Below are 13,942 nucleotides of genomic sequence, written 5' to 3'. Positions count from 1 at the left end.
CTAAAACCTTTTTCTGTGTTAAAAGTGAGTGGGATTTTCAGATTCAGGCTGTGACCGCTGGATTCTGTGATGTCAGTTGTGCAGTCCTCTGAAAGTGCTGTTCTAATTGAGCATTGTGCTTATGGCAGATTTCTGGTATGTTTTTTGGTGCTTATTTTAACACGGCTGGTCTCTGAACCCCAAGTTGCAACCAACCGCTTTACTTCCATATTGAATTCAGTGTATCAGATACTCTAGCCAGAACTGTTAGGTGAATGTATACTGTTAACCTTGAGCACTGTAAGCATAGTTTCCATATCAGCCCTTGAAAAGCAGTGGGTTGTGATGGGAGGAAGAGATTTGCTTTCAGGGGTGAAGCAGTCACAATTTGAACTGTGCCGATTACAACCTCAGAGAATCACTTAAAACACGTAAGCTGCTCCAAATCAACAATCTGATGTTATGTTACCTTTGTCAATGCAGGAGGTGATCTGTGAGGACAATTTGATGATCTTGTTCAGTATTCAATTCACAGAGCAGTTTGGTGCTGGAATGAAGGCGTTCCTGCTGGCCCAGCTCCTCGTAGATCTGCTCACCCATGCTTGCACAGCCAGGAAAAGAGCTTTGGATGAAGGTAAGCCTCTCCTTCCAAGACTGTGGTATCTGCTGTCCTAAGTTTGTTGATAATTGTTTGTTGTCTGAAACTGTGCTCTTCAGGCAAAACACATCAAGTAGGTTCCTTCACATCAATAGTGTATTTATGGGAGCTCTCTGCTGTCAGTTTCCTTATTTACTGGTTTCATGAGTTAGGTGTGTTGCCTTTAAATGGAGCAAGCTGCAGGTAAAGCAGATCTAAAGGAATAAGAACTCAGTTCAGCAGGGACTTCTGATGTACTGCTTCTTGCTTAGTAACAGGAGCCAAAACCTATATTAATGAATCTGACAAAAGATGCAAGCAGTAAAACAGACAAATAAGCTGTGATATTGAGAATGTAACAGAAATGCTTTGGTAACCAAAAAAATGGGGAAGACACTTTTTTTGCAAGAGCTGTCACTGTAGATGTGAGTTTTACATGGAAGTAAACAAACTGCACGACTCGTGTGGGACTTTGGAGGAACTGAAGATGAAAGTGAGAGAAATGGAGAAGCTCTTCAAGGGAGCTGCAGTGCTCCAGAACCCATCTGTGCTCATTAGAGGAGCTCAGCCGTGCCCAGCTTTATGCCCCAATCACAACTTACAAACACAGCTGTGGGATAAAACTTTATTTAAAAAAAATCAAATTTCACTTGACACAAACATCTTAGTTGAGGTAAGTGAACGTACGAGCTTCAAAAACGCTTCCAGGACTTCCCAAGCAGTTCACTCTCTCTCCTGCAAGGCTCCAATAGCTGGAGGTGACAAAGCTGTGAAGGAAGGGCCCAGTCCTCCATCTAGCTGAACTCTGCTGAGGAAGAATAGAACTTCAACCTTTTTAATCCAAGCCTCTTCTGGTTCTTGGGATACTTTGTTGTGTAATTACTCAGCTCTCTTGTCCTGGGATTCTTCACCCTTCCCAGGTTCAAGTACAGCTTCTACGAGGTGGCTGAGCAGTACCTAATACTCATTTGGGCAGCTGGTCTTACTCCCAGTTAAAAGTTCACTACTGGGATGCTGCCCCTGGTCACGAGGAGCGAAAAACCGAGGTCAGAACAAATACTTTGTCTTCCCATCCTCAGCTCTCAAGGGGAGCAGTAGGGATGTCCTGGGACAGCCCTTCACAGTTATCTTAAGCTGCTTGCTAATATTATTCTGAACAAATGAAGCATTCCCATCTCTGGAAGTACCTGAACTCGAGCTTTATGTCCCGCAGTGCTGGTAAGCAGCAGCAGCAGCAAGTCTGAGTGGACCCTCAAAAAGCAGGTGGAAGGTACCTGAGCTGCTGGCTCCTCACAAGTGTAGCTATCTGCTATTTTAGTTTTCAAACAGTAACAGCACTGACTTAGAACTTGTACCTGACCCATGAACTCTTGCAGGTGAAGTTACCGAATCGATTCACTGGAGCACGACTGAATGCGACTGCAGCACTGCCAGCCTCTGAGCAGCACTGACTCAGCTGGAACATCTGCTCAACTGTTGTGGCTACAGCAAAAGAACAACATCTGAGATGGCAGATGGGATGCAGCACTGTTAGCAACATTCTTCACACTAGTGAAAAGGAATACTGGAAGTACATGCAAGTATCTTTCTACTCCCTAACACTGAAATAGTTTTGCTTGAGAAGTGGACAAAATACAGCAGGCTTTTCCTTGCTTGCACAGATTAGTCTTACCTGCAGGTGTCCACTCTTCCATGCTTAATAGTAAAATCCAATCCACCTCCACTTTCCATCTATCTGAATCAAACAGGTTTTTCTAAGCTGTATTACCAGCCACCATTCTCCTTTTCTGCAGTTCCCTATCGCAGATGTTAGCAGAAAAACGCAGGCAGGACAGCTGATCTCTTTGTACTGATGGTGCAAATAGGGGGGATGCCAGTCCAATCCATTTATGCTAGCATGAGGGGCAATATGGCATGTTGAAACTGAAGAAAAAAGGGCAGAATGATTGTCTAGGTGTTACTAAAATATATATATATTACTAATCTCACATACTTGAGGTAAGAAAGTCTGCTTTAAGGTCCTCAATGAGCATTATTTAAAAATACTCCTTAAATCCAGTAGTATCACAATTCCATCTTTTGACCAAAGAATAACTGTATGACAAGCTCATCATTATAAATCTTCTTTGATACTTATGGGGAATACTGGTAATTTTATGTACAGTTTAAATTAATCCTGCATCTCTACTACAGAAAGATTTGGCACCATCTGCTCTGCTCTGACTGCCCCAGGTTCAGTCTGTGCCGTGGGCTCTGCCTGCAGCCCCAGCCTGCCTGGAGCAGCTGAGCACACGGTGTGTGCAGGTCATCAACGGGCTCTTTGGGAATCCCACACGTGGGAACAGCTGCTCAGTCCAATAGAAAGGAAGTGGCCTCTGCACTGTGCAGGGCTCTGTGAAGAATCACAGCTTCCTTCCATCTACCTGTCATACAAAAGTACCAAAACCCCAAGATTTGCTCAGATTAGGCTACAAAGTATAACTAGGAAAGACATTCAGACCAGATAAGGTAACTGTCCTACTGTAGGTGTTGGTGCATGTGACAAGTGTCAGCATTAAGCTGGGGATGTAAGCATCACTGTGGATCTACTCTAGAAACCACGTTCCAAGTGACAGTACAGAAAACAATGCAGAAATACCTGGAAATAAGGCACATGAGTGAGACGTTGAACAGATTAGCTCCATATCTGAACAAACACCATGGCTCAGACATCCTTGTTCTGGAGGAATGAACAGTACCGTGCATAGAAGAAACTGCTGTGGCCTGCAGGACCTGCTGTCTGTCCTTATTATGATGGCAGCATTGCATACAAGGAAGCATAGCAGAGCATCGCTGCTCTAAATACTCTGCTCTTTTTAGGGGTGGCATAAATACAACTTTTGGTCCATTACCTCCAACTCCCTAAAAGTTTACAGGCTTATTTCACAGAACAGCAGCATTAAGCAAAGTTGATTTCATACAATAAGCGTACCCTGAGCCTAGAGTACAACGAAATACTGATTTAAAAAAAGTCAAGTCTGAAGGAAAAAAAAAAATAGAAGTCTTATGGACTTGCTTTAAATCGTCTATGTAACTGCCTGTTCAACCTTTTCCAGAGTAACAAATCCACTGTTTCACAATTATTTTTTGAAATGAATCCAGCAGGAGTACAATATAGTGGAGTTCAAGTAGTAGAAAGATTGATATAAAACAGCTGGAAGCCCAGGCTGTGATACCACGCACTACAGCGAGAATCTTCACTCTCCTGAGCTGTTAAAACACCAGCACTTTCCAGCCTGGGTATGAAAAGGAACATCCAAAATACAGAGAGACGCAGCACTGATCCAGCACCCAGTCAAAGACCACTTCCCTGTTGTTAGAGCTAATGGTTACTCTCAGCTTGAAGTTTCCCCCCTCGGTGCTGGGAGGCCCCAGCTGCACAACTTCCATGTCAAACGTCACAGTCGATCCAGAAGTGACGGCAGGCAGTTGGTTTGTCATCTCTTTTCCATTTACAAATACTGCTCCTGAAACAATCAAGGGATCAAACATTATTTCTCATTTTTGCAGGCAAACGAAAATGAAAGGCGCTCCTGCCATGTTGCTTTCTGCCACGTCAAACACACTGCAGTAACTGCATGCAGAAGATGCAAGAAAACCTAAGATTTCAGAAAGGATTTTAACTGTGAGCAGAACAGACACGTGAAATGTGTGTGAAGGTGCTCCCGTGTTCTCCAGGGGCACGAAGGATGAATGCTGAGGTTTTTGGGGAGAAAAATGGATCGCGTTCTTCAGCCCCGTGACTCAGACTCACCATTTGTGCTAATGCACACAGCTTTATCTCGCTGCAGAGAATCGTAGCCATTCTGCTGCTCCACGCACACTCCCAGGCTGTCCCGTCTGTCAGGCTGCCCCACGGTTTCAATTCTAGCAGGCAAAAAGTCAAGTCAGACCCCAAAGCTTTACATCAAAACATACAGTGAAATCCACACAGCAGTGCCCTGCCACGTCAGCCCTCTGCCCTTTGCTCCAGGGCTCTCTCCAAATTCATCCAGCCTTCAGGAGTAATCACTACAACATGACCCACAGTCCTGGCAGCTTCCCCACAGCTCTGCTGAGCACTGCTCTGCTATTCCATATAAATTTCCACTGCTGTTTTCTAAAGAATTCCCCGCTGTCGCACCTTGGGGTCTTCTGAAATGATTTTCAGTTGTCCGAAACATGTCTTAAGAATTGGACAGCACGTGCAAAACCAGTCACTGATATCCTGGTCGACGTCATCTTATGGAAAAATGAGATTTCAGCAAGTATTTGATGAGCTTTAATTAAAACAGCTTTGTTGAGCTCTGCTACATCTTGTTCTGAATAGATTGTGGGGAAGGCTGACGTTTTGGTGATGGTGTCTTGTTTATGAAGTAAATCAGCTTGGTACAAATTGATATCAAGAGTAATGCCTGGGAGAGCATTGACAATCTGGCTTCTGCTCAGCTGGATTTTGGTCCTGGGAAAGTCTCCAAAGAAAAAGCAAACAAGTGGTGCAAAGGGCCTGGGCTGCAGCTGCCCGGGGCTCCAGCAGCTGAGTGAGGCTGCAGTCTGTGCACCAAACGGTGCTTCTCTACCTGGGTCCTCTGCTCTGCGCTGCCATTTCTGAGAGGTACTAACCTGTATTTCTGGGAGCCCAAAAGACTCTGAGAATTCAGAAACTCAGCTGGTCTTTTCTAGGAAGTAAAACTATGGAGTTTTTTGTTTGTTTTCAGTTGTCTTTTTGTTTGTTTTACAGTTTAAGAGAAAGTAGTAGTGATTCGTGATTGTTGTCATCAAAAAATATAAAATCTTAAGCAGAAACTTTTAAAGATTGAAAATTAAGCTGGGCAACAGAGTGGCACACAATGGGTTAACTCGTGACCAACAGGGAAGATAAAATTGGAAGCATGCTTTACTTTTGCACACATAGGTTATTCAGTCCCCTGGGAACTCACTGTGATAGCAAGAGCCTTGTGCTGCAAAGCAAAGCAAAAACAGACGAGTTCAACTATCCAGGGAGCTTTTAATATGGAAGTGACCCACAATGTTTTCCTAAAATGAAACTTCTGAGTTCATTTTGGTACCCCACTCTATATTTTGAGCTCTAAGTGAAGTTTTATGTACAGCTATTAGAAAGGCAGTACTTTTGTGCACAAGGTGATGTTAATTAATTCCATCCCCAGGTAAGGAAAAGTTTATTGAGTTGTCTGTCTGCACATTTATTTCCAACCCAAGAATGACCCCAAAAAAACAAAAAGCATAAATACAGATCCATTAAAAAGTAAGAGTTGTATCCTACCAACCACACTTCCTCATTTATATAAACCCTTTTCTGCACAGCACTGTAAAAGTAACTGAGATCAGCAGCAGGAAGGACAAAGCATCACAAAGCAGCAGGACGCAGCCTGCTCTGAGGCAGAACAGCACTGAATCCAGGCTGCGGCCACACTGAGCATCACACCCAGCCTCCCTGCAGCAGGGCTGCCCTCCCTGCCCACCTCCTGCTTCACGGAGCTAACACAAAGCAGCAAGGAGAAACCTGAGGGGTAGAGCAGAGCTGGTCCCTGTGCAGAAATGCTATCTTCCCTCAGGGGCAGCTCCTGAAGGCTGCCAAGGGACAGGATGAGTCTTCACTTAAAGCAATGATGTTTTCCTCCAGCCTGTCCAGATGCCTTACCTCAGAGGATAACTCAAGCAGTCTACCTTTTCAAAAACACTGCATTTATCACAGCTTCACTTTTCACTGATGAGATATTCCTATGTCCTGAATGCACAGGATGAATACAAAGCTGCTTCACAAACATCTGTAACATGAACCTTGCTTATTTGGTTTGCTCTGCAAGCTGCCTATCCCCCTGTGAATAAATTTCGTTTCAGCAGATGGAGGAAGCCAAGCACCAAGCATTTCACTGTCTGGCAAAATCTCACGCACTTGGAAACCAGAAGCTGCTCTGGAACTTTGGAAGAGGAACACAACTGAGTTTTGAGGTTGTCTTCAGTCTTAACATCTGTGTCATTACAGTACACAAGGACAAGTACTTGTTAGTGCTCTGCCATCCTGAAACAATCTCGTCTTGGAGAGGAGTCCACATAGCTAAACTGCGAAGTAAAAACTGTTCATGTGCTACCAATAAAAAAAGATAAAAGACATTAGTCTGAAACAGAACCAGACACTGGCCTGAAACCTCAACGTTCTGCCTTTAATTTCACAGGCACTTCTGAGCCAAGAGATGTTAAAACTAGCAACAGATTTCAAATGAAAGCTTTTGGTCTTTTTATCCTACCTCAGACAGGGCAACCGAATACATCCTCATACCACCAACCACCTCAAGGTAATTCATTACCAGGAAGGGAGAAACGAAACACTGCTCCGTATATCATGAAGTTAAATTGCCTCTGGGGGCTGCCTACTGCTCAGCAAGTAGTTTTATTTAACCAAGAGAAAGCTGGAATAAAGCTTCAGTCTGTGAGGTCTGTAATTACAACCAACATTTCCAAAAGGAAGTTCCTGGTACCCCATTAAATGGCACCATCTCAGTGATGCAACAAAGCTGCCAGGGATTTTAATCTCTTTCTATAGGAAATGAAAATTTTGAGGCTCCAAAGCCTCACGAGGCTCAAGAGCTTCTCAGGCCAGTTGTGGACAAGAATTTGATCAACACTCATTATGTCAGATATTGAAGACATCAGTGCAACTGTAATTCCTACCTGACCTGGTAAAACATGTAACATTTTTCCAGCCAAAGTCATCAAAATACACAGTCTGCAAAAAAAAGAACCCATGGGCCCAAAGCTAAAAGGACTCAGTAAGAGTCTCTGCTGGTGTCTGACCTCTCAGCTATAGGTGCTGCAAAACAACAAACATCCCACACTGTTTGCTCAGCAGAGGCCATGTTCTACCATCCCTCAGGAGTTCACTCCAGCCTCTGTTCCAGATGGGTGCAGGTCCTACAAAAACATTTGGTGTTTCCCTATGGCCTGGAAGTAGAAGTAAAAAGAAGGAAGCTCAGACACAGACACGTCGCTTCGATTAGGGCTGAGCTGATGTGAGAACTCAAACATGGATCATGACTCAGGTTTACACGCAATTCAAATATAACAGAGTCCAGAAGGAATAATGGTTCACAGTAGATGCACCAAACAAGAGCAGATCAGAAAGTACTTGCCTGAATGTTAACGTTTGCCCACAGAAATAAGTAGGAGCTTTGGAGTAGAGCACACCACATGACTGAGAATCATTGCGAAGTGCGATGTTTCTTCGGCTGCTCAGGCTGTACCCCTCCAAGCCAGCTGTCCATTCTTCAAAGAAAAAACAAAAACAACAAAAAACAGAAGCATGAACTCAACCAGCCCTGCTGCTGCCCGTGCAAAACACTCAAAACATCCACCAGTTCACCCCTAGGAAGCTTAAGCTAAATAAAGCACAGCGTTTTGCCTACTTCTGACGGAAAAAATTCTTACTGAAATCTCTTACAATCACAGAAAATCTTCTCCAGCTCACAGGGTTCACCAGAACTTCACTCTTTACAGCAATCTCGTAGGTAAACCTTTATGAACCACTGCATTTAGAAATTTGAAAATGAAAAGAAAACTGAGGGCTTCTCTCTCCAGACAAGAGAACTCGTTATGTGACTGCGGGTCATCACAGAACAGTTGGGTAGGGATGAGAGATGAGGAGAGAAACCATCGCTTCTGGTCTGCAAACACTGATGGCTGCTGCTTGCCAAGGCTAAGCTTGAACCGCTCACCAACTCTTACACTAAGAGCTGAAATCCAAGTTATTTACAAAATAACCTCCAGGATGAAAGAACAGACAGCTCACCACACGTTACAGACATAAATCGTAGGGAAGGAAACCCCAAAATCATACAAAAAGTAGACCCATAAACCAGCTATAGACCTCCAGGAGTGCTGCACAATGACACAGGCAGAAGACGACCAGCAGTGAAAGAATACCGTGGGGAACTAGCGTGGTGCGGCCGATCTGAGGAACGCTCCATGGGCTCCACTCCTGCCGTCCATCTCCTCGGGCACAGACTCTGAACTGGTAATCAACGTTAGGATCAATGTGCAGCACTATGAACTCTGTCTCTGAGCCGACATACACATCTTCAAAGTGACTGGCAGTGCTCTTACGACACTGCAGTCTGTAATCTTGTGGTACAAAGTCGTCATCCACCTAGAGAAACATTTCCTGCATTAGTAAGGGACGCTGCTCTTGTTCTCCTTCCAGCTCTGAAGCACAGCGACAGCATTGCAGGCAGTCAGCAGAGGCAGTTCAGAGTCACTACGTAATAAAGAGCAGAAAGCATTCCTCACTGAAAACAAAATCAGTGTCCAAACCAACTGAAAGAAAGAAGATTGCTGTGAACACAGTTTAAAAGTAGCTACAGAAGAAACAGGTAACACAACGCTTTGCAGCCTAGCAGAGCAAAAGCTGAAGCCAAACACAAATTTGGATGGGAAATTCAGTGACAGCTTTTAACAGCCAGGAGAGTTCACACTTATCCTTAGTGAACAGTGCCAGGGAATGGCTTCCAATTCTTTGGTATCTCTAAGTCAAAAGGCTTTTTTCACAAAGGCTCCATGACCACTGAAGCATGGCCGAATTCAAGGCACTCCTCTTGGCACAGAAAGAACAGATGTGTGTGACAGCAGCACCTATGGTTTTACACTCAGAACCCACCTCCCTGCCAAGGCACAGTGCCTGACAGCTGGCTGCTGCTGGAACAAAGCACCTTCAGTGCTGCCACGAGCACAGAGCTGTCCAGCAACAACTGAACCACACCAGAGCACAGCAATGATTTACCAAAAAACCTTTCTGTATATCAAAGAGAGACTACCTGAGCAGCTAATGCCAATATTATTATTTTTTCTCTCTGTTCAGTTTCCCTAAGAACACCGACATGTTTAGGTATAAAAGCCTAACAACAGGTTAGGTGAGGTGTGTGGATGATAATCCTTGGTCTGCTAAGGTGTCTTCAGAAGGGGAAAGACAGCACCACCCAGCAACCAAGGCCAGCCTCAATGACAGCACTTAGCTTTGCTGCCCTTCAAGAGAACCACAGTGCTGCAGCACGAATGGTCTCCGTGGGAATCACATCTCTTAAACACACACACACCATGATTCCTCAGTCTTGTCTGTACGACATCATCACAGACACATTACTGTTGGCATGTTTAGTGGGAAGAGTATATGAAGGAAGCCCTTCCAGTGCTGGTTTAAGCACAGGGAGAAAAGACAGGCAGCATTCCCAGCTGTTCCTCCAGACTCTTCCATAGACAGGGAAGGGGAGTGCACAGCCCAGGAGCATTAGTGCACTACCTGGCAGAGGTGACCTTTCAGGCAGACACGAACCTCAGCACCAAACACATCACTACACTACCTGGCTTTTAAATGTGGCCATTGGGATAAAAACCTCTTCTGAAGTTTTTAATTACACACTGGAGTGCAGTATTCCTTTGAAGGCACGAGGAAATCCAGAGAAAAGTGGCTTTGTCAAGTTTCTTTCAAGAAAGCTGAAGTCTGAATGATTTTCACCCTGGATACTTTACCTACCTTACACCATCGGACTAAAATGCCTCCAGGCTTCTCAACAAATTCCTCTAATTGTACAGGTGGGCGAGAGGCTACAGTCCCATGTCTGAATATCTGATTTCTCAGTATAGTAAGAAGACAGTCATCCAGCTGGGCAGATAAACAAGGCACATCGACCAAGGAGGGCACTTCTGGTAAGCTGAGAAAGGAAAGTTTGCTGTAATGAAAGGAGCCAATTTCTACAAATGTATGTTTTGTCCACACACTTTAATCTGTACAGACTTTGCAAAGAGAGAACAGCTGCAGGAATTGGCGTGTGCATTTCAAACTTAGAGACTCGGAAATCACCCAGCCCTAACCAGACCGTCTGTTTCTCAGTAAACACTGAAACACAGGCTGCTCCACAGGGAGCAGTTCCACCACTGACAGACAAACAGCCTGTATTGCTGCAGAGCACACGTGGGTTGAAAACTACTTCATTTGGTGACTGCCAACCCCAGGGAAACACTATGAAGTAAGGAGGAGAGTAACAGCTTGGGTAAATCTCTCAGGGGAACAGAGGGGGTTGGTTTCAAAGGATAAGAGAACTCCTATTCAGGACCAGCACATGTGCCACTGCCTCAGACCAGCTCAGAATGACAGTATCTTACCTATCTAGCTGAATATGTAAAGCTTTTTTTGTAAAGCTGCAAAGTTTTTCATTATGTTGTTCCACATCTCCACAGATTGCACTCTCTCCTGGAATCAAATGGTAAAAATATTCCTAATGAGAAAAATGTCCAAGAAAGGCATTCTTTGCTTCAAAGAATAACTAGTTCTGACACGAACAGCCAATTAAACATGAAGCATTCTCAGCATTTTTGCTAGACGCTCAGCTAGAAAATACAATTATAGTTAACATCATAAAGCCTACGTAGCAACATCTGAAGCTCTCAAGCTTCCTGCAGACACATCTGTAGCATGTAATAATTTGCCTCGGGTCTCAGACAGAAGCAAAACTGGAGTCAGATGCCAGAAACCAGAATTCTTAATCCTTTTCTCCATCCACTTTAAAACAAGCGGCAGAATACTTTCTCTGAGCAAAGAAGACATAAAGCAGGAGCCTAAAAGCAAAAAATTATTTCAACCACTGTTCTCTTTGCTACAGAGTAAGGTCAGTATTGTCATAATGAATGAAGTAATCCATGGATTGAAGTGTGGAGATGAACAGAAACCTCACCATGGGCTTTCCATATAAAATAGTGTCCAGCTTGCAGAGATGCATGATCCATCTGATGACTTTATGGGAATTTACAACACAGGCAGCTCACTTCTATTCCAAATGGAGGATTGCAAACATTGCAGATCTCTAACAAAACGCAAATGTCATAATTGGCAGCAAGAGATTTAATAAACGTGCAGGCTAAACTCTTTTCTGACTCACAGGCAATCTCTGCTCATTTTAATGACATGCCTTAGGAGTGCTCATATTGCTACAGAGAGCCACAGCATGGGAAATCTCTGCTCATCAGGCTCCTGTGAGATCTGACAAACCAATATAAAACAGCCGTCTGTGTCACCACCCTTCATTCAGTAACCTGAGATGCAGAACACAAACAAGGTGATTACCAGCTGTGCCAGAAATAAACCAATACATTCACTCTTAAAGTTCGTCACTATTCTTGTGAACACGGATTGTAGAGCTACAAACCAGCACGTTTTTTAAGCACTGAACTCACATCTCAGTGCAAGTTGGTGGATTTCCTACCCATGGGAGACTGCACAATACACATCAGTCCATGAAACTGAGACCACGTTAGAAGAAAACTTAAGCTGAGACATGAGAACAATGCAAGGAAACTGCCAACACAGTGATGGCTCAGACATGCTGCCAGTAGGTTCTATACTGTAGGCAGAATGGTCAAGAGTGGCATTCCTTTCTGGCTAGGTGCTCAGCATCAGCACGGTACAAACTTGGAACAGAAGAGTTCAGCCAGAGAGGACCTTCAAAGCCCATCCAGACCAACTGGCCCTTACACTGATATTCCACGTGTCTCATTTTGTTATAATACTGCAGAAACCTTTCCCACATAGTGGCCAGTCCACTCCACACTGTTGGTAACATAATCACACTTATCAGGGAAAAAACAATCCTTACTTCAGTTGCTGTTCCAATAAGCTACAGGTGACTCTCTGTCAGTTACAGACATTCACTCACTCAGCTGAGCATTAAGTCATTTCCATTTCACTCTGTAGTAAGAACTATCGGTCCACCACAGATGAAGTTTATCCTCACACAAGACTGACATTTTTTCTCAACTAAAATTCTACTGGAGTCAGTTGTTAATTTAATAAGACAGAAACAATTTGTCATTTTGGCACCCAAGACGTACTTTGTTTCAAAGCAGTGTGATGCGTTCATTTTAGAGTGGCAGGTTGCAGGATGCTCCTGCAAGCAAGGCCTGTGCCCAAAAGCAGATGCTCTCAGTCCTTAAGAGAGGGCAACAGCCCAGGAGTGGAATGAAATTAAAACAGGAGGTAACTTCTCATGAGCCTACCCAAGTTTAGTCCCTTTTTAGCATTTCATTTGAGAGGAATGCAGAACAAGCTAAACATGCTGACTGTAACAGGAACGCTCCTGACTCTGAGAGAAGACATACTGGAAGGCAGAACTAAGACTTAGCACAGGTCCTGCCTTACCTTCCCGGAGCAGATCATCAGCTGTGCTGACTCCATGCTCTATTAGCTTCTGGCATTCGTCCAGCGGTTTGATGCTGTCTTGTTCTATAGTATCCACTTCCTGCAGCAGTGACATCAGTCGCTCATCCAACAGCTTCTTTAGGGTCCCTTTTAAATCATTAAAATGTTGCTCAAGTACATCTCTGGTCAATGTTGCACTTTCTCTGATCTAAATTCGGGTAAAAAGAAGGATTCAGGACAAAGGCAAAGAGCATTCACATCCTGTACTTCTCTGAGCCACCTCATCTGTGCAGGAAAACTTCTGCATCAAGTCAGCTTTAGAAAAAGGCTCACAAACAGTCAGTAAGAAGGTGTCATTATGTACAGTGCAGGCACAGAGGGGAGGAGGCAAGGAAACGAGTCTGGACCAGAGGAAGGGCACAGGAGCTGAGCACGCCAAGCTTAACTGCTGAGACTTGAGTTACGTGCAAATTGGATTATTCCTACTGCAGCCAAGGAATTCTTCTGGTCACAAAAGTCTGAAGGTGACTCCTCATAACTGCATGAAGAACTACACAGACGCACTCTCCCGGATCCCATCCCTCCACTGCATTTTTGAAGTCCCACTGAAGCTCCTCTCTTTTCAACCGCTCTGAACAGCCCCCGACCTCTGGGTGCTGCCGGTGGTGCTGCGGGGCCAGCAGGTGGGGCCGGCTTTGGGGAGAGGCAGAGCACAGAAGTTCCTACACGCATTCATCGCGATGCTGGCAAACGTGCCGGATCTGACTTTTAGGGAACCAAAAGCATTTGTGCACCCCTGAACTAAGGTACAAAATCAGAAGTATTTATTTTCCTCTGGGCGTTTCTACCCCGTGCAGATGAGGAAGCGCTGCGCCGTGCACATCGCTATGCGTAACAGCACCGCAACTACCGGCAGCCATCGCAGGAAGCCCTCAGGCCAAGCGAAGCGCATTTCCTCTTCAGGTCGTTCTCCGAACCGCCGCACAGCTCGGCTTCCCGGCTCTGCCGGCGCCTCACAGAAAAGGAAGCGCGGCGCTCGGGGGACACGAAGCGAGCCTCGCTCACGGAGCCGCCGCCCGGCCCACAGCGCCGCCTGTAGGCGGATC

At 44.8% G+C, this 13,942-nt stretch overlaps 2 protein-coding genes across 2 annotated transcripts in view; one reads left to right on the top strand and one right to left on the bottom strand.

Annotated features, from left to right (window-relative positions):
* Positions 1-1,227: 1,227 nt before the first annotated feature.
* On the bottom strand, positions 1,228-13,404 carry CRLF3 (cytokine receptor like factor 3). Its single transcript, XM_010721566.3, has 7 exons — positions 12,837-13,404; positions 10,808-10,895; positions 10,179-10,356; positions 8,576-8,798; positions 7,786-7,918; positions 4,410-4,522; positions 1,228-4,122 (listed from the first exon to the last, which is right to left on the bottom strand). The coding sequence occupies exons 1-7, from the start codon at positions 12,949-12,951 to the stop codon at positions 3,869-3,871; spliced, it is 1,104 nt and encodes a 367-aa protein (XP_010719868.1). The 5' UTR covers positions 12,952-13,404; the 3' UTR covers positions 1,228-3,868.
* A 289-nt stretch (positions 13,405-13,693) lies between these two features.
* Positions 13,694-13,942, top strand: part of ATAD5 (ATPase family AAA domain containing 5) — a 17,018-nt gene continuing 16,769 nt past the window's right edge. The window contains 1 exon segment of the mRNA XM_010721679.2: positions 13,694-13,840. Coding sequence (XP_010719981.2) covers positions 13,694-13,840 — 147 coding nt within the window.

This window comes from Meleagris gallopavo, chromosome 20 (assembly GCF_000146605.3).
Source record: "Meleagris gallopavo isolate NT-WF06-2002-E0010 breed Aviagen turkey brand Nicholas breeding stock chromosome 20, Turkey_5.1, whole genome shotgun sequence".
Classification (NCBI taxonomy): Eukaryota; Metazoa; Chordata; class Aves; order Galliformes; family Phasianidae; genus Meleagris; species Meleagris gallopavo.
Note: the sequence above shows the minus strand (reverse complement) of the source record. Positions and strands in the feature narration are given on the sequence as shown.